This window comes from Chelonia mydas, chromosome 2 (assembly GCF_015237465.2).
Source record: "Chelonia mydas isolate rCheMyd1 chromosome 2, rCheMyd1.pri.v2, whole genome shotgun sequence".
NCBI classification, from domain to species: Eukaryota; Metazoa; Chordata; order Testudines; family Cheloniidae; genus Chelonia; species Chelonia mydas.
The window spans coordinates 89,052,047-89,073,517 of record NC_057850.1 but is presented as its reverse complement, the minus strand read 5'-3'; the positions used below and the strand labels follow the sequence as shown (position 1 = coordinate 89,073,517).

Genomic DNA, 21,471 nt, shown 5'->3' with positions numbered 1-21,471 from the left:
AAAATCTTACTATACACCTAAGAGCCAGAGGACCAAACCTGTTAGCCAGAGATTGATATAAAAGATTGGGTGGAGGAGGTGGCCAAGGGGCAATGCTTCTTCCTCCCCATATACTGGAAAAAGGGAAGGTGCTGGGATTTCTACCATGGAGCTGTCCCTAGACCCTGCTCACTGGCTCCATCTTTTGTATCAGCCTCCAGTTGGTAGGTATCTGATAAATTTGAATCCTCCACTCAACACCATCCATGAATGCTGAAAGGGATCAACGTTCTCTGTGTTCCTCCCTCCCACTCTACATCCTCCTGACAGCTGTAATTTTTTGGGAGTGGTTTTGCAAAATATACCTCTTCCTCAGCTTTTTGGATTCTGCCAAGGTGTTTTGAGGGTGTGTGTTCTTTAGTACTATTCTCTCAGCCTCTGTTTTCAGGTCCTCTTATGCAGTGGGTAGGTGTAATGGTTCTGGCCTATGGCTTTCTCAAGCAGCAATAGCATGTTATCAACCTGATTCTAGCTTTTAATTGCTACTTGCAATCTTCTGGTTAGTAGCAATGAAAATTAACAAGAATCATAGTTTTATTTTGCTGTGGCTTTGGAAGCAATGAGCAGTAGCACAGGCACTAGAGCTGTCTTAAGACTCAGGAAGACAGCAGTGCATTAGTTTGTGTTTGGAAGATTAAACCAAAGTTATCTCCACAAACATAAGAGCTAGAAATTAATTACTATTTAAATTAAAAAACAGATTCTGCAGAAATTGATGGCATTTTTCCAGAATAGCTTCTTGCAAGTGGATTTTTCAAACCCTGCCTTACATCATTAGGGGAATACACAGCTATTTTTGAATTTAGAAATAAATAGATTTTTAAAATGAAACTGACTAGACTTAGCATATAAAACAAAGAAACACAGCCTTGTTCTGTTCTTCCTGCAGAAATTGATGGCATCACAACTAGTTTGGATGAGCATAAAGGGTCTGATCCAAAGCTCAGTGAAATGAATTGTAGCCTTTCCACTGACTTAAATTGGTTTTGGATCAGGCCCAGGGTTACATACCATAAAGATCTGTGTATGCCTGTAATGTCATCAGTTTGTACAGAAGAAATAACCCTGAAGTTGGGATCTATGAGGTACGTAAAAGAGAAAACGATTCTTAAATATTTTGTTTTAGTTATCTGTGCATTATGTTAATGATTAGGATCCTACATTTTTAAACATTAAAATATTTTTTTCTATTAAATTTCTAATGAATAAAAGCAAAGATATTCTGAATTTAGGTGCTAGTCCATCCTACTCATCTTTATTTGTGCAGGGCATGTGGAGCTCAAAAGCTAGTCTCTTGCACCAAGCTTTATTTTTCTGTAGTAATACACATAAGCATATTTGATTCTAAGTTTATTGTACAGGTTTATCAAAAGAAGCAAATATGGGATGTTGGTTGCTGTTTTTGTATACAATGGAATCCTGTGTGTATGGGCAAATAAAGGAGTTCCCCGAGAATGGTATCTTGGTGTAGTGAACATTCAGGCTTTGTTTAGGACTGTGAAGGAGGATGTGATCAGTCATGCCTGTCAATATAGCGTATGCTAATGGAACAGCAAATTCAGAGATAAAGCAGTATTACAGAATTTGCTTTAGAGATGCCTATAAAGTACCTGACTGTCTTCAGAGTATATTGCAAATCTCATCATTTTGCTAGAGCTGAAGATGGGGAAGAAATAAACATTAAAAATGTAATAAGTATAAATAGATTAATCTAGCAGAAATAAAGTGCTGAATCCACTATGATCACCTTAGTGTGAATCATAATTACTCTGTCTGGTATATAAATACTACAGATATGTGTGTTCTTATATAAAATTGCAGAAACCAAGGAAGGTGCAAAATACGTTTAACTCAAACGGCTTGTCCTTCGTTACTTATGTTTTATGAAAAATTAATTTACAGCAACACTTGATAAAATGGCAGAGCAGATAAAAACAAAACCTCTGTATAAGTTAGATCAGTGTTTCTCAATCTTTCTGGTACCAGGGTCTGGCTTGCTGCCTTCCTAAACTGTGTCAGGGAGATCTCAGGGACCAGCAACAGAAACACCGAGTCAGAACATTTTGGTGTAGAGATGTGGTTTCATTATATAAATGCTATTGTGAATCAGCATTTCTTATATATTATTTAAACCTCAAGCATATAGTTGAGGTGACAGTTACATGACTATAAAAACTGATATTAAATCCTGGGCAATGTATTCAGCAGTGTTAGAGTTGAACAAATATAAGGTTACTTCTCAGAAAAAAGGTTGTTGCTGTAAGTGATCTGCCAAATTTTAGTTATTAAAAGCTCCAGCTTACATGTTCCTTACATATGATAAAAGCTTTGGGATGGAAAAAATATACTCAGAAATCTCAGGTTCCTTTACATGCTCCCTTAGGGCCAGATCCAATACCAGTATAAAGTCAGTATATAGGTTTCTGTTAACTTCGGTGGGGATTGGATTGAGCTCCTAAAGAGGAGGGATGGCTTTGAGGAATTGTGGAGGGGGCAAGTGGTGATTTGAAAATCTCACAAGGCCAGTCTCCAGCTGTCAATCATGAGGGCTGGCACATCCACAGTGCTCCCTTCACTTTCTCTACTCAGAGTGTGGCTTCCCAGAGAACGGTGATATCAGTGGCTGTTCTTTTCCATTATCCTCCACCTCATATGCCCATGGATAGAAGGCAAAGTGGAGACTTACTGCTTGTTTGACCAGCATTAATTATAATGCACGTTTCATCCTTGAAATCTTCCACTAGTTGATGGGAGCACAGAGCATGTGTGCTCCTTGCAAATCTTTTTGGGGTAGAGGCAGAGTGTTGACTACAGAGTGGTTTTCACGGATTCCCAGGGTATGGGTACAGCACACTGTAGAGAAATGGTTTCTGCTGTTCTGTCAGTTGTGTAGGGCCTTTCATGCCCTTCTTGCACCCTTTGTGTGCCTTTTTATATTGGAAAGGAGTATATGGGGCCTATTAACTTCAGATCTAGTTCATACATGGCAAGAAATGCTTCTTGCCCATCCATCTTTCAGAAAACATTGTTTAGAAAAGTATGTGCAGGTTATTTTTAAAGAAAGGAAAATATATATAAAGGCATTATACTTCTAGTATTATTGACCCTTTGAAAGAAAATGGTGTGACAGATGGCAATTTCCTGCAATATTTTGGACAAACCTTCTTGAATTAAGTTAAACTTTACTGAATTAAGCTTAAGTATTTTAGGAGTCCACTACGTTAAAAATGAAAATGTTTATGTACTGTTGTGGGATTGTATGGAACTTCTTTAGGAGGAGGAGAGGATTAATGCAATCTTTGGGAGATATTAGGAACTTCAAAGGACTTTTTGAGACAATACGTATGAAGTAGATTTCCTGGGAAATATTGGTATAAAGGAAATGCAGATTAAACACCTGGAATCTATCCATTTGAAGCTGTAGAGTTGAGCAGAGACTTGTTGTCTGGCTGATTACATATTCAGGTTCTCTTCAAAGAACCTAACAGGATAAATGAGTGATTCACAGATTCATGTGTGGTTACTGTTCTGGGCAAAAGGGTGTTATGAACTCGAAATGACAAGAACATCTGTGTGTGGGGTTTTGAAGGACAGCTCAACTACCAAAGCCCATGCTGGAGTTACAGGGGTGATCTCTGGTAAGCTTATTAGCATGTGTGCAGGTCCTTTTATAATTTTTAATGTCTTTTCTGTGTATTGCTTTTACCTTAAGAATAAAATATGCTTATTTAGAAAGAACTGTGTGGTAACTTATAACTGAGGCAATTATATTGTATACCGTCTCTGAGGAGAGAAGCGAAGCATGCCTGCTTAGGAAGACTGTCTTTTGCTGGAAATAACCCAGAGAAGGCAAGGAACTGGTCAGCCTGGAAACATCTCAGTCAGAAGAGGGAGAGATGCTGGTGTCCATCCAAGAGAGTTGATGGCTGGAAAGCTGGAAGCCAAGATGGGGTACCCTTGTGGAATCATAGGGGGGGAGTAGAGGCACAGTTGCTCTGAACTGTGACAAATGCATCAGAATAGCCATGAATTTCCTGTTTTGGTTTTAAAATTTGTTGCTTTTAATATTTGAAAGTACTCCTTATAAGCTTCAATTAATGTTTAATTATCTCTGACTTTGAGTTTTTATTTTAACATATCCAGAAATGTAACATACTGCTATTTAAAGATAGTAAAGTTTGGTATCCTAAAGCCTCATAGTTACTTGTAGTCCTCAGTACATTGACAGAGTGGAAAGATAAGAATGGCAGGCATAATTTTTTATCAGCTAATGGGGTAGGGTGAAAGTGGAACAGACACTAGTCACTAGAAAGGAAGAGAAAAGCAGTTAATATTTCTTCCTGTCCACGTCTTGTGTTAAGCTGTGAAAGAGGTACCGTGAACCTTAGGCCTTATTACACTGGCTTTTGCCATTAGTGTAGCTCTGCCAGTAAACCCCATTAATTCTAATCATGGTTTACATGGATGTGCCCTGTGCACTGAGAGTTCACACCAGTGCCCCTACATTGATGGCTAAAAACTCTAGTGTAGACAAGACTGGAGAGGGAGATGACACATAAGCAAAGGACAAAAAAACTTCATGGTAAGGAAGAAGTATATTGCCAAAAGACACCTTGTAATGTGTCTACACATTACTTATGCAAGAAGCCTGGCGAAAATAGAGGGTGACCTTGAAGTACACACAGAAGGGAATATAACCAAAATGTGGTGGTCTGACAAATCAATGAGGGAATGTGGAATAAGTAATGAACAATTGAGATTTTAGGCAAGATCAAAGGAAAATATAAAAGCAAGGAATAGCCTTAAATAAAGGGAAGTAACCTGCTGCTCTAGGAAATATTGGCAGAATTGTAGGATTCAGACATTATAGGTTCATCATGACTTAAAGATAATAAGGGTAAGTTAATAGGATTTTGCTATAGAATGCCATATCAAAGGGAACAATGATGAGATGAAATTTCTGAGACAAGAAAAGCCAAATTGGTGTCCCTAGCCTTTGTTTGCCAGAAGCTGGGAATGGGCGACATGGGATGGATCACTTGGTGATTACCCGTTCTGTTCATTCCCTCTGTGGCACCTGGCATTGGCCACTGTCGGAAGACAGGATACTGGGCTGGATGGACCTTTGGTCTGACCCAGCATAGCCATTCTTATGTTCTTATGGAATAGTTATTATATATTACTTGAATTACTGTGGCACTTAAGAGCCCTAGTCCTGGATCAGGACCCCATTGTGCTAAGCAATATGTAAAAAAAGAACAACAATACTGTCCCTGTAGAGTCCTATTGCTAAGTCCGAGACCTGCGGGACCTGACTACAAGTATGGGTTTGAGTTGGAAAACAATCTGACCCTCTTGTACTTGGGTTGGCTCTCCTCCTCCTGCCCATGGGGTCGGCTTGGTCCTTCAGGGGGCTGCGGCTGGAGCCGAGGACGCAGCCACTGCTGCACTGACCCCCAAGGGCAGGAGCTAGTGGCAGCGCTGACTCAGTTTCTGAGGGGAGGATAGGCTTGGGTCTGGTTCAAGTCTCGGTTGGGTTTAAAAATTAGTCCTGAGCAGATATCTAAGTCCCTGCTCCAAAAGCTCACAATTGAAGTATAAACAAGAGGCTCCAGATGGTTACAGACAGATGGGGAAGTACCAGGAAACTAGAGACCATATTGGTCAGCAAAGTAGTAAGCAGGCTAACCAGCAGTCAAGTTTGTTATAGGCATCACAGAAATGTTGAGTATTAAAGGAGGATAAGCAGGGCTTTCTGTGGAGGTTTTCAGGGAGCTCCTCCCAAGTGTGAGGAGAATCCTGTGAGAAAGCATGAAGGGGCTTGTTTGAAAACTTAACAAATGGGTGGTGGTGGCTTGCATTGTGGGCCAGCTGGAGGTGGAGGTGACATCTCGTTGTGAATGAGAGAGGACAGCTAGAGTGAGGATTGATTGTGAAGGGCCTTGAAAATGAAGACAGGTAGCTTATATTTGAGGTAATAGAGAAGGGGGAGCCAGTGGAGAGATGCAAAGAGAGGGGTGACATGGTCAAAATGAGCGGCAAGGAAAATGATCTTTGCAGTAGCATTATGAATGAATATAAGGGGAGCAAGATGGCATTTGTCAAGGCCAGAGAAAAGGATGTTGCAGTAATGGAGACATGACATGATGAGGGAATGGAAGATATCTAACACCCTGGACATAAATTATGAAGGATTAATCCTACAAGTTTGGGAACATAGCAGAAGAAGATTTTCTTTTATTTTGTGGTACAAGAACTGGGATGGGGGGACATTCCTCTTTTACTTTTAGATGAACTCATGAGTTACCGCAGGGCGATTGATGCCTTAGAAATGCTTATAAAAATACTTTTATAATGCTTAATAAATAATGTACAACTTCAAATACAGTCTCAGGTTAGTCTTATTGGCAGATATAGATAATTAAAATATAATTGAGAGTGATATGTTGAATATTATCACAACATATTTTCAAAGGAACAGAAGCTAGACAGATATCCAGTGCAATTAAGAGTATGCAAAAACTAAAGCCAAGGTAGAGAGCAAACAAAAAATTGCATTAATAAGATGATAAACTTTTAAAATAGAGGCATAAGAGGAGAAAAAGACTGTGAGACTGGAAAAAAGTAATGAATTGACAAGAAAGATAAATACAATTATATGCTGCAGGATTATCAAATTAGGATGGTGGTGAATAGCCTTGGTGAAATCCTGGCTCCATTGAAGACAATGGCAGAACTCCCACTGACTTCAGTGGAATTAGGATTTCTCTCCCAATAAATGTCTTCTCTCAGACTTCACATTCCTTATTCCCTTCTAGTTTACTTTCTGGCCCTATATCTGCTGCCACATCCGAGACTCCCTCTTGCTCCCTCCATATTTGTCTGTTGCCCCATTTCATTTTTATTCCTCTCCTTGTTCCTGCGCTTCCCGATATTGCCTGGCACCTGTAGTCTCTTTTCCTACCTCTCCACATTTCCCTGCAACATTCTCAAGTCTTGGTGTTACCAGCTCCCACAGTTCTCTCAAAAGTCTCGCAATATTTGGTGTTCTTAATGCTCCAGCTCCTGGGATCAAGTGATTACATACAATCTCAACTTCAATTTAAAAAAAAGAAATTTCCTGTCCTTAATGTTTCAGAGAGAAGCTTGAAAATGTGACCAGTGTGCACCCTAAGGCCTCAAAAATCAAAGGCAAACCAAGTATATTTCTAAAATCTCACTATATTTTGGGGCCTGACTCACGGTTTCTAAACACTTGGGGTTAACAATACTGAGTCTGTTCCCTGACTACCAAATTCCTCAGCACTCTTCTTCCCTCTCTCTGGCCTCTGCACATTCAGACTACCTGGTGTGGCCATCTTGCCTGAGGGCAGCCTGGCTTCAGCCATACTAGAAACATTAGGAATTGTTTCCCATCTTTACTATGGGACAGCCTCACTCCCACATGCGGAATGGGAAGGAAACGGCAGCCAACTTCAGTGAGGACAAACTGGGTTTCAGCCCTATTGGTGGTAATGGGGGGTGGTGGCCATGGAGAATGAGGGCAAAAATTAATGAGAAATTGTTAATTAGACTAAATATGTATTTTTTCCTTTGTATTTAATTAATCAGAGGTCATCTTCAGCCAGCACTTAATATCACTGGAGTGTCTTATTTAAAAAAAAAAAAAATCTTGAGTGGTACCTGAGAAACACTGAAGGTAGATTTTTCTTGACTTTTACCTTAATCTCTCCACTAGAATGTTACTGAGTTACTCTCACCTGTTAATCACAGACTTGCATGTTAGGCAGTTCATTGCACATCATGCTATATGCTCTGCTGGTTTCACCTTATTGATTGCAGAATACTTTTTTTCCCCACGCTGATCCTTTCTGAATATGATTATCTACTCTAGGCATACACTTATTTTACACTGTAAGAAAGCAGGCATAGTACTTAAGTAGCAAATGAATGTTGCCCCCAAAATGAGTTTCAGATGTGCTGCTAGACAGAGTTGCCTCACTTGCAGTAATTATTTTGTGTGTTTTAGAGGTTTTCTAAAATCACATGAGGTATTAATTACTGAGGAACTTTTTGAAACATGAACTGCTAGCCCCTGGAGTGGCCTAGAAATTGTTCTGTAAGGAAGTATGGACTACTGATAAATTGGGCTCATTTTAAAAAGGCATTATATTAGGTGTATGTAGTGTAGTTGTATCCATGTCAATCCCAGGATATTAGAGAGACAAGGTGGGCGAGATAATCTTTTATTGGACCAACTTCTATCTTGTGTTAGGTGTGTCACTTAGAGATCAAATATGAAAATGATTATTTGTTTTACCCCTTCAGACCAATGGGAGGGGTTCTCCTGTTGGTGTAGGGGCAATCCACCTACCTGAGAGGTGGTAGCTAGGTTGACAGAAGAATTCTTCCATTGACCTCAGTGCTGTGTGTACAGGGATTTAGGTCATCTTAACAATGCCACTCAGGCATGTGGATTTTTGACGCTCCTGACTGACGTAGTTAAATTGATCAAATTTTCTAGTGTAGACCAGGCCTAAACCCATGATTTTTAGTGTCTAGCAAAGTTAGGAATTTAAGATCCCAGGCTCGTCTTTTGAAGGTGTTGTGCATGTTTCCTCTGAGGATGAGGGCTGAGAGGTCAGATATGGAGTGATTGTTTTGTGAAAAGTGTTTGCCTACGGGTGATGAAGTGTTTTTGTCTTTTATCATTTTTCTATGCGAGTTCATTTGAGAGCATGATTGTCTGGTTTCACCCTCATAGTTGTTGTTGGGGAATTTAGTGCGCTGGATGAGGTACACCACGTGTTGTAATAGGCATGGGTAATACCCATGGATCTTGAAAGGTGTGCTGTGAAGGGAGGGTACTGATCATTGTAGCAGTGGAGGTATGTCTTCAGGTTTTGCATCTGTTGTCATGGCAGGGTCTGTTGCCGCTTTGAGTTGGTGGGTCCTGGTCTGTTGAGCGCTTCTGATGATGAGGTTGGGGGATTGTTTGGGAAAAAATTCTTTCAGGATATGGTCCACATTGACTATGGGTTGTAGTTGTTAGTGATATCCTGTATGGGTTCCAATGTGAATGCTGCAAGCATACTTGGGAGGGGAGAATGGAAGTGAGGAATGATCACATGAACTAGACCGACTGACTAAATTATGTCTTCGTCAGTGTTGTAGGTGTCTTGATAGCGTCACACTGCTATAGTCCAGATTCTGCAATTCTGGCCAAACAAAATGTAACTCGTATTCAGGTCCTTTTCACTTTCAGGAATAGTGAAAGCTGTTCTGTTGGTTAATACATGAGTAAATGAAATGCGGAAGAGCACAATCATATTTCCCCTTGCTCCCCAACAGTAACAGTTCTACAAGTCTCTTGGTTAAAGTATGTCTATTTTATTAAAAGCAACATTAATAGCAAGTGCTTCTAAACAGTCACGATATCCCCTCCTTTTTAATTTTTAAAATGATGAATATACTTTTGAACACTGTAGTTTGGTTCTGTGGTGTCCAGTTACTTTTTATTCTGTGATTAAAATATCTATTTCCTTTTCTTTTTAAAGTCTTTATTAATCTGATTTTAGTTCATTCATCTTGTCTCTGGATCAGAAAGGGGAGACAATATGTGGGTGGCAATTTGACAGCTGGGGGTAGGTAGAGTTGGGGTCAGAGGTAATTCTGTTATAAAAGATTTGTCCACTTCTCTCTTGTGTCTTGTCATTTATAGTCATGAGCAGTAGATGACACTTGAGGGAATTTTTTAGTTTCGTGCAGGTTTGAAGAATAGATATTTTCATCTGGATTTTGGAGCAAGTTAGCACTGCATCCTCATACAGTGAAATCTGTGTGAAAGATCACCCTTATGGATAGTCACCTGTCTTTAGCCCATCAGAGACTATCCTAAAGAGAACTGAATACAGATTGGCTCCGACTTCCTAATAAACACCTCCAGTAAGCAATTTATTTTTGTTAGTCACTTGATCAGTTTAAATTTGTACAGATTATATGGGGTATGATATTTGCTACACATGCAGGATATGAGCCTAATTAGTTGTACTCAGCATCTCCTGAGCATAGTCAGCTGAAACATAAACTGTTATCTGATGTTGTGTGGTACACAGTGAAATGTAAATGTGCTAATGTACTGTACCACTCGTGTCCACTGTTTATAATTTTTGTAAGCATAAAATTCAGTTCTCGTCTGTGCTGATACGTTCCTCCTCGCAAATATGAAAATAAAAGCTTCAGATTCAATCTGCATATCTTCAGTAGCAACATGTTAAATTATATTATATAACGAATATGAAATTAGTTTGTTTTGTAGTAATGATAAAACAAGTCTAGATTTTCTTTGTGGTAAAGAAATAGAGCATTGCCTTATTGTTGTCATGGCAACAATTATTGTTCCTTCCCCGTTGAAGGGGAAGTGATGTTTTTGTTGGTGCAGGTGTGGTGGGGTGGGGCGGAGGATTGTTACAAATGGGAGTTTGTGATGGAAGAATGTAAGACTCAGTTCTGTGTAACACTGACCTTCGTTTGGGAGTTGAGGGTGCTCAGCAATTCCCACAGATATGGATATGATTCATACAACTTCCTTTAACCCAGCATGAGGAGCGGCATGGGAGAAAGCATGAAGGTGCTTGTTTGAACATGTAACACATGCGTGATGGAGGCTGGCATCATGGGCTGATTGGCGGTGGGAATTGACCTCGCAATAGTGAATTAGAGATGATAGGTAGAGTGTGGATAGATCATTAATGGCTTGGAAAGTGAAGACAAGTACCTTGTGTTTTATGTGATAGAGAATGGGGAGTTAGTAAAAAGATGCAAAGAGAGAGGCGACATGGTCAAAGAAATATTGCGGAAATAGAGAGGACTCAGAGAAGGGTAACAGAAATTATTTGGGGACAAGTTTATCCACTGTGGCAATTTCTGTGATCCTGTGCATAATTGTAGTTAGATCTGAAATGTTATGCAGCTTTACAGAAACATGTTGGTGTCTGTTCTTAATTTGTAAAGTACATGTGGCAGAAATTGCGTATGAGGTGGTAAAACAAAGTACTGGTACGAATGGGCTTAAATTACACCAAGGGCAGATTAGGTTGGACATTAGAAAAAACTTCTTAACTGTCAGGGTGTTAAGCACTGGAATTAATTGCCTGAGGAGGTTGTGGAATCTCCATCGCTGGAGATTTTTAAGAGCAGGTTAGACAAACACCTGTAAGGGATGGTCTGGATAATACTTAGTCCTGCCATGAGTGCAGGGGCCTGGACTAGATGACCTTTTGAGGTCCCTTCCAGTCCTATGATTCTATGAAATATGCCTTTTGTTTTGTTGCCCAGTTGGAGCATTTCCAAATGAAGGGGATAAATAACCTAACTTGATCCATCCTCCAGTTTAGTTACCTTAAAAACAGACCATAGAGAAATGGAAGGAACTCTATTCTGCCTTGAAAAGTGATGATAAATCTAAGTAGTGGTGGCAGCATATGTGAAGTAAGGAAGTCTTCTAAAATTCACGTGTGCTTCCTTTTGAGCGGGAAGCATGTAGGATATATCGAAGATAAATGAAGGTGTGTCTTGAGACTGTATACCTGAGATGAACTAGAGAATCTTTCATTTTTACAGTCTGTATACCTTTGGGCTTCTGTTGATGCACCTGAACTGTAATTGAAGTTTTGGCTAGGTCTGTACATATCAAGTTTGTCCACTTAGGACCTGAACGTTGCTTTAAAATGTAATCGTGAATGTGTCTTTTGTGCTCACAGTAGTTGAAACTGTCTACTAAGTAGTTTTAGAGAGCCGATGTGTTGGAGCATTGGAGAGTCATTTCAGCTTGTGCCCAGTTTTTTGGTGACTGGAAGTTCTAGTGCATTTCTGTATATTATTGCATGCTATACACTTCAAAAATTACTTTTTGTAAAACATGTATCCTAACGTTTGGGGTGAACATTTGTTGGAGATATTTATTAATTGGGCTTTGGAGAAATACCTCCTAATGTTTTTGGAACAGCATTACCAATAAACTCAGCTGTTTAAGAAAATACTTAAATTTTATTTAAAATTTTTAGTGACTGTGCCCTATTTATTAAATGTAACAGTCATGTACATCTTACATGAATATCAAAAATGTGTGTGTGTATATATATATATATATATATAGGTCCTCCGTGATTCAATTGGAATCATAATGTCTTAAAAAATTTAAAAGTAGTCTTTAAAAGACACTTTTGAGTTCTGCCTGCTAATATAGGAAAACAGTGCAAAGCATTCAGTTTATGTTGGCTACAGTTCAAGGTGAAGGTGAATGACTTTCATTTTTGCAAGCTAGCTGTCTCATACCCATTAAGGGTATGTTTAACAAACCCATTCAATACGAAAAGTGTCTAGCTCAGTAATAAAAATAGATTTTATCTGAATGTGTGTTGAATCTTCTTAGTACCCAGGCAGTTTTGTATGCCATTAAATTTCATACATCAAGTCAGCTTGATCTTGTCTATGTGATGATATGATGCTAATTAGTTGGCTGAGCTGCGTGTTCTTTCTCCCATCTTGGCAGGAAATACGCTAAATAATACTCTAAGTCTTCTGTGCAGCTCTGGTCCTTGCAACTTTGCCAATATGTTTTCAACATTTCTCATCCACTTTCTATGGGGAATGTTGGTGAACTAAATGGCAGAGTCTCTAAAGACGGAACAACAGTGCTAGTAAATGGGGCAAAAGGGCTCACGCTTGAGAGGAATGGGCAGAAGAGTCAGTACCCACTAGAGAACACTCCTGTCCAGAGCCTGGAATGGAACTAAAGATCCCTGAGTCTCACCATTCCCCTGCTGCAAATAGCTGTGAACCCATTGACATAGGTTAAAATAAAATTATTAAGGTTGCAAAGTCAAACATTCAGAAGTTAGGAAATGCCAGGGGTCTACAGAGTCAGTGTGGAGGCACAATGCCTCTCTGCCTGAGTGACCCTGATGTTCTGCAGATCCCCTGAAATCAGTGATTCTGGAAGTGGAATCCCTGTTTGTTGTGCAGAGGAGCAAATCCCATCACCTCCCTCCCCAGTGGAACAAATTAAGGAAAACTCTGTGATGGGGACCTTGTAGAGGTTTCTTCCGGCTGTGAGACATTCTGCAGAAGCTGGCAACTTCTTCATGATTCGTGGTCCTATTTGAGTATGTTTACTACAGCAAAAAGGAGCACATGTAGTAAATTCCCTGTACAATAGTCCATCATGTGTTAAGAGTTTAATTCATCTGGGTTCCTTAAGATCAATTGAGTCCATGCTGCTTGAAGTTGGAGGAAAGCCACCAAAGACCCTGGGCCTGAATCCAAATGACATGTCCTCAAAGAAAGATTCTTAAGAGCTGCTTTTCCCTCCTATCATATGGGTGGATTCTGTTGCTGTCATGCATCTACGAAGGGTAACTTGCTGAGCTTGACTAACAATATTAATCTTAAAAGAAAACAAACAGAAATCGAGTGGTTTTTTTCTCCCTTTCCATTTTCCTTCTTGAATCTAGTTGTTAAGGGGGAGAAGGGAGGAATAATGACATATATTAACATGCTTTGTTTCATGTTTATAGAAAGAGAAAGTGTTCTTAACTACAACCAGTTATAGAATCCCTGAGCATGCTTTGTGGCATTAACTTGACATAAGCAGTAATGTGTGTTTTCAATATACAGTATGCTCATAGGAGGAGTCCTAGTTAGTGTTTCTGGCTGTCTGAATAAAGGAAATAGGGAAAGTTGGAAAGGGTTATATCTAATTCTTCTAATTTTGCTGAACTTCAGGGTCATGAATTACAATTTGGTTGTGTGGTTGCCACATTTCACCAAAAAAAAAAAAAGGGTTGGAATTTTGGATTTATTGATCATTATTTAAATTATCACAAATCAGGCAAAATAAAAAATAGCATTAGATTACTAAAATGTTGGAAAACTTGATGAGAGAGGCTTACAAGGATGTTATGAAGAACAACCATATCTACTTTAATTACCTCTCTGTGCTTGAACTTATGTATCATGCTTGTATTGATATTTATTACCCCCAAGTAATGATATGAATAAAATGATTGGTGTTTTCTTGTGAATGCATTTGGGGTTTAGATATATGGCTTAGAGCATGAGAAAATAGATTTTTTTTCTTATCTGTCTATAGCTGTATGCTGCTGCTTACACAATTAAGTCGCATACATGTAATGATAATGTCAAGTGCATTGAAGCTTCATGTTTATAAAAACAGGCACTGTGAAGAAGGCTTAAAATAAGCAAATTGTTTTTGTTCTTATTAAATATGTGATGCATAAATGGGTATATTGCTTTTATTGATCACACATTTCAGTGGAACAAGAATAGGCACTCCCATGTTACCATGACGGAAGCCAGAGAAGTGGCTAATTAAGTTACTGAAAACAGCACCGTAACTTTTTACATACCACATTAACTGCTGATTATTTTTAAATTGTTTTTCCTTGATTGAAATGGTCTTCAATCAGCAGACTAGAAATGCACTTTTTAAACAGTTCAAATGGATCTGTACTGGATATAGCAAGGTCTCATGTCAGTGTGGTATTAAGGGACTTAAATAAGAGTTTAGTTTTGAGCTGACTGTTATCTTTTGCTTTAAACCATCTGAAAATAACTTCTCATTTTTTCCTGCAGATACATCAGGACATTCACACTGTACAGAAACAGAGGTAAGAGAAATATCTCAAATTTCCTCTTGGTGTTTCTTAGTTCAGCACACCTCTTGCTACAAATTTCTCATAAGTGAAACTGCTGTATATTTTTAGCCTACATTTATCATTACCAGGTCTTTCCATAAAATACAAATTGTGTTATTAGCTACATAGTGAGGGATAACTTTGCTACAGGATATTCTGTCCTACATTCATAAAGGGAAGAAAGAAAGTGGGGAAGATTATGCAGGCAACATAAATTGGTTCAATTTTCAGCTAATTTATGTGTTACATAATGCAGACATTATCTTATTTTGTATAGCTTCGTTCATAGAAACCATTTCCCAATACACTTACTTACTTTAGCTGGCTCAAAGGTGGTAATGATTTGTATACTTACTGCATGATCTGAAGCAATTCGAGATGCCTGATGATTCTTTACACTCAGTTTGTCAAGAGTTGGGAGCAAAATAATCAGACTACTGCAAGATCATCATATTTGTGTGAGCAAAGTCCTCATGATTTGTAATGTTCTTTTTAAAATTTCCCTTTCCAGAGCCAGAAGCAAAGAAAAAGTTTGCAAAAAATGAGCACTAATTATTCTGGTCTTGAAAATATCATATTCTGTGCTGTCTGATGGCCGTGCTATATTAGGAAACTGGCAAGGGCTGCACTGTTATTACTGATAGTGCTGGTAAATAAACAGATATTTTAGTATCCTCCTGACCCATATAAGTTGAAACAAGTTATTTTGGTCAATGTATCAGCAGATTGGTGTGTAATCATTTTGCTGACTTGTGACTGCTGAGATAGATTGTAGAACCACTTGTTCTTTCAGATGAATGTCAACAAGGGTTATGAATTTTTATTATAAAGGCATGTTTAGGAGATTAGAAATATACAAACAAGTGTTCGTCTGCTGCCTTTCATGAAATAATACATAATCCTTTTACCACACTTAAACCTGGATATGAAGGTGATTAATATTGTTAAACCATGCAGAGTGTTTCTCTCTACTAAGTAAACACCATGTTGAGTAAAGGCAAATTATAGTTTTCTAAGTATTTGCTTAGCATATATTCAATTGATATCTGTGACCAGTGTCAAACAAACAAAATAAATAAAATGTGTTTAAAGGTTGCTTTAAAAATATTCAGTACCTCATTAAAATAGATGTAAATATTCTTAATTATATTAAAATATGCTGAAGTACCAGACTCTCTTACCACATATCAATACAGCTGATACTTTGTATACATTCATTACATTTCCTTTGAAATTTACCATAATCTTTTGAATACTATGGAGCAGATTCTTAGCCCTAGTTCCTGTACACATGTAATATGGCTATAGGTGGCTAGCAGGGATTTCCCCTGACAGAGGGAAATTCTCAACTGACAAAAAGACAGTAGATGCCAAACTCCACTCCTCTTCCTAGTATTAGGGCATGATGGAGGTGGGGAGAGGTGGGTTGTGAACGGGATGGAGTGCTGCTCCCCTACAGCAATTCTTAGCTGGTGCATGGTTTTTAGGGTCCATAGCCAGCTGCTTTTGGAAGTTACGGAGCAGTCTGGTCCTCATCCCATAAGTTTGTTATGGGAAATCTGAATTGCACTGAACTCCAAAGTCTGCAAAGTTTTGCCTATGTTTGAGTTTACCCTCTGCTTCTGTCACGTGCCACTCACTTGTTTCTGTGTTGATGGTGGTGATGATTTGTCTCCAAATTTGATTAAAATTTTAGGGGGGGAGGTTAGACCAAGGGGGTACCACTCGGGCCTGTCTGCTCTGATTCCCATTTGAATTTTCTTTTAAACTTGCACCTCTGTCTACTGAGCATGCTGGCTTTACTGTCAGTACCTAAAACTGTGCTTACATGTAGAGGCAATGCCTAAGTTTTAATTAGAGTGTTATGTGTTTTCTAATCAACAACATATATGGAAATGATTGATAGAAAATCCTACTACAATGTTTAAGTAGTTTTATAAGCAAGGAAACAAATTTAGAGCGTATAAATGGTAAAAAGTAAAATTCTAGACTAGATGGACCGTGGGTCTGATCCAATATGGCAATTCCTTTCCACCTAAATCCAAACATTAAACTGAGTTGCAGTTTGTGGTGTTAACTGCTAACTTACATTTTTTAAGTACGGCTGTATCCTACCACTGTCATCCATCTATAGTGATTGCTGCCCTTCATGCTTTCGTCATAGCCTTCTTTGACCTATGGCAAACAGGTCTCTGTGGTGCTTTGGTGCTAAACTCTCTGTTAAGCTTTCAAATACATTTAAAAATAGGGCCTTACGTTTTCTCTACACCAGACCTCCTATTTCAGTCTGTTTCTGTGTTCTAAAAGACAACCCTACGTAGGTTTACATTTGGTTCCTATTGGGAAGATTTTCTACAGCCACAGAAAATGTAGTGGTCTCAGTCCTTCTTCTTTATTTTTAGTTTCCTTTTTCAGAGTCTGCCCAGACAGTTGTGATAAATCTCAGCATTCCCTTTTGAGGATAAGTGTAGGATTATATAGAAACTCGGAATTAATGACTTAGATTACATGGTATTAATATTCCTAAATTAAGTTTTTATGTTAAATTTCCATTCTGTTTTTATATTTTAATTCCTGTTTTGGCAACTACATATATGATATTGTTTTTAATAAGTAGGACTGGTCAAAACATTTCAGAAGAAACATTTTGCCACTGGAAAATGAGATTTTTTTTTTTTAATTGAAATTTCTATTGGGAAAATCTACTTGAAATGTGTTGCATTGGGTCAGCCTGTAATTAAATGCTTGTTTCTGGTCTGGTCAACGTTAATCTCTCCATCTGTCTGAGCTACCATGGTGTTTCATGAGAGTTGTGGTTCTTTGTTCCATGATGCCCCCATTCTTCCCTATGGACCCTGCTCCATGGCCAACCCAGATCTCCCAGAACGCAACTTTTCTCTCTCTCTGGTTGAGCATCCTGTGTCTCAGGCAAAACATTTCAATTTGGGAATGTCAAAAAGTGTTGTTACAAATTTAAAATTTGTAAAGAAAACATTTTGATATTTCTGAATCTGAAATGTTTTTGATCTTTTTGTTCTGCAATTTTTTTTTAGATATTTCAAATTTTTATCCTTACAAGGTGGGTGCGGTAATATCTTTTATTGTACCAACTTCTGTTGGTGAGAGAGTAGGGTGACCAGATGTCCGGATTTTGTAGAGGGAGTCCCAATATTCAAGGCTTTGTCTTATATAGGCACCATTTACCCCCCGCCCCATCTCAATTTTTCAAACTTGCTTTCTGGTCACCGTCTGAGAGAGACAAGCTTTCAAGCTACCCAGAGCTCTTCTTCAGGTCTGGGAAGGTACTAAGAGTAGAATTTACTAAATTTACTAATATCCTGGGACCGACACGGCTACAACAGCTCTGCATACAGCAATGTGAGTAATGCTGTCAGTTATGTCCCAGTTCATATAAGGCTCAATCCTGTGAAGTATCAAGCATGCTTAACTTGTGGGATTGTACCAATAGAGAACATTTACTTTCATCCTCTAAGGGTCATGTATTTCAGGTAATACTTCAGGATACATCTTGATCTTGTATTAATACAATACTTTTGTGACACTCAATTTCCTGACCTCCAAACTCCTCTCAAATTACTTCATAACCACATTACAGTTATATACAAATACTTGAGTAACAAACACATGCAGAACATAAGAGGATTAATCTTTGGTTTGTTTGCTGTGCTAATGAGTTTATGTTTCAGACAGAGGTGTTTTTTTCTTAATTTGGATGTGTGTTTACTACCTATCAGGAGGGACAGACAGAGTAAAATGGGATTCCACATTCTTTAATCACTTTAAGAATATTGCCTCACCCTTTCTAGTCAACAATTTCATTAAGATAAACAGTAAATACTGTGTTGCAGAACCAATAACACTTCTGACTAAGTTGATCTGGTGATAATTGCAGCCTACTATATGTCCAGAAGCTTTAAGGGTAGAAGACTGTGATGGTGGTCTAGGTTAATTCCTTTGTAGTGTCTTCTCTATGACACAGTTGCTAGTATACATCTTTCAGGTTTTATAAAGTCTACAAGGCCTGAAATAACACATATTCCAGGCTGAAATCCTGCCTCCATTGAAGTGGGTGGTAAAACTTCCAGTGGGTTCAGAAGGGCCAGGATTTCACTCTGGGTCTTCTGACAGCATTTCAGTTCCTAGATGGTCAGAGTGCCATTATTTTTGACTCCCATAAATTGATGCTTGAGGCATTTAGTTTGTGAAAAACATAAACAGCAAGACATTTTGATTTGTGCATTTTTGGAATCCAAAAGTGCACAGCTCAGTTCTTTGCTTACAAAGATGCCAGGAAGAGCCAGTAAATTTACACAGTCTTCACACTCTGTTAAATGTGGAAGTTAAATAAAAGGAGTGAATTTAGCCTTTACAGAATTGTCTCATTCTGAGAAAATGATAGTTATTTTGAATTGTCTTTATTTTTATACAGGGCCCTTCATGTATCATTTCTGTTTAAATGTTGTGACTGAAATGGCACTTTGCTTTGTTCTGAGATGGATAGCATTAGTAGCTACGTGGCAATGCAACAAGTGCATGGCTGAGTTGACTTGGCTACAGTCTGGTTGCACAGTTAGGTTGCAAGGATAAACTAAGTTTTTTGGTCCTTGGGTGTTGACAGCCCGTGTAGAATTTGATGATCCCTGGTATATCCCAGGCTTTCTCTGCTGTCTCATATTAAAACATATTTGGAACATCAGTATGAGATTAATGGATGTCATGTTTGGTTATTTTGTTTGATACGTATTTAGGATTTGGTTTTGCTATGGACAAGTAAGTTTAATCTAAATTTTTTTGGTATGATAAATAACTAAGGTCTTTGATGGGACAGATGGCCCTATTGGTATGTCTGAAAAATCAGCTGAGTATATAGAGCAACAGAAGTAGGTCCAGTGCCTCCTGTATATGGAAGTGACTAAGGCTACATCTATACTGCAATAAAAAAAAATCCTTGGCACTCAGTCTCAGAGCCCGGGTGAATTGGCTCCGGCTAGGGCTTCTGGGGTAAAAATAACAGTGTAGACATGCGGGCTGAGGTGGGAGCCTGGGTTCTGAGACCCACCCCACTTCGCAGGTTCTCAGAGCTTGGGCTCCCATTTGAGTCTGAACATCTACACTGCAATTGTATAGTCCTGCAGCTCAAGCCCTGTGTGCTTCAGTCAACTGAACTGGGTCTTTATTGCAGCGCAGGCATACCCTAAAAGAGTACTATTGTAAAATAGCCAACATAGAAAATAATCGGAGAACAGGGTAATTGGAGAATTAAGAATCTTGATGGTAAGGGACAAAAATTATGCTGTTTGAACAAAATGAGTCAGATCAGTTGCCTCACGTACTTGGATTTTGCTCCAGTTGTATTTCAGTGCTGGTAAAAGACAATTCTGAATAAAAAATGCTGGGAGTTTAAAGCCAGTATTTCCATATTCTTACTGATATTTAAATATATGAAGTGTAATACATGTAAGGGGGGAAAAAAAAGTTAAAGGGTTGCATTTCAAAATGCAAGTTTAAGGTATGACTAGCAGTTTGGAAATTCCTGCTCTTCCATCCTCATGAAGATATGCCAAGTAGTATTTTAGAGTTACTTTTTCCAGCATTGTGCAAACAAAACTTCCTCTCTCCCATTTTCAAAAAACTACATACTCTATACAATTCTCCATTATCTTCCTCCATTGTTCTGATGACAAATAGGGCTGGGAACAGACAGCTAGCATAATTTAGCTAAAAGTCTTCTCCCTGAAGCCTGAGGATGTCCTTCTGCTTGTAGCTGCTTCTAGCCTCTAAGACTTACGAGTGCACCAAAGGCTCTTCCAGAACTGCTCTTTGCATTTAGTGATATAATGTGCAAGTGGAAGTATTGGACCTGTTCAAATTCTTCCATAGGTAGAACAACAACTTAATGGGAAATCACAAACAAAAAACCTAAACCTCCGCACCCTCCACCCCTTACGGCAACCACAGAAAACCTTACTACGTAATGTTTGGGGAAGTAAGGAGCACTTGATGAGCTATTAAGTATCTGAATATGGTAGTGTATCAATTTCATGTGGCTTTTGCTCCTTCCAGGTATTCTTTTGGACTCATATTAATGCAGTTCTCCCACTGCAGGATATGAGTAACTTCCTCTGACTAAACTGGGAGTGACTGGTCTCCTGTGGGGGAGAAATTGGTGTCCATTTTGATAATTTTTATAACTCTATTGGGCTATGTTAATAAATGTTGAGGTTTAAGCCTTTTTAAAGAGAAATTGCTTAATATACCGTTTTTCTTTGTGTGCATAATTCATGTCTAGTTTCACTCATTTCTGACTGAGTGGGTTTTGTGGCTCACATATGCTCTCATGTGAATGGCTCTAGAATGGCTAACCTGCCGTTGTGTGTATTTGTACACCAAGGAACATGGCATGAAAATACTAAGTCAGCCTTATTTTAATGTATTTTTCTACTTAGCAGGCTTTTGCTTTCAGTCAGAATTCAAAGTAAACAGGAGCTGGGAGGGAGCTGATCATTTGCACTTTCCCCCACAGGAGCTCAAAACCAGTCATTTTCCTGAAGCTGAATAAATAAATGCCAATGTTGTCATTTTCACTTGAACCAAAAGGAAAACGGTGCAGAAATTGGAAAGATGAAACTAATAAGGATATTTAAATTTTAAAACAAAAGGGGAAGCATTAAAATGAGAGAATTATTCATCTGTC

At 38.6% G+C, this 21,471-nt stretch overlaps 1 protein-coding gene across 3 annotated transcripts in view; it reads left to right on the top strand.

Moving 5' to 3' along the window:
* SPIRE1 (spire type actin nucleation factor 1) overlaps positions 1-21,471 on the top strand; it is a 173,269-nt gene that overhangs the window by 3,114 nt on the left and 148,684 nt on the right. For all 3 annotated transcript variants that reach the window (XM_043539901.1, XM_037892887.2, XM_037892889.2), the window contains exon 2: positions 14,695-14,729. In XM_043539901.1, coding sequence (XP_043395836.1) covers positions 14,695-14,729 — 35 coding nt within the window. The remainder of the gene's footprint in view (positions 1-14,694; positions 14,730-21,471) is intronic.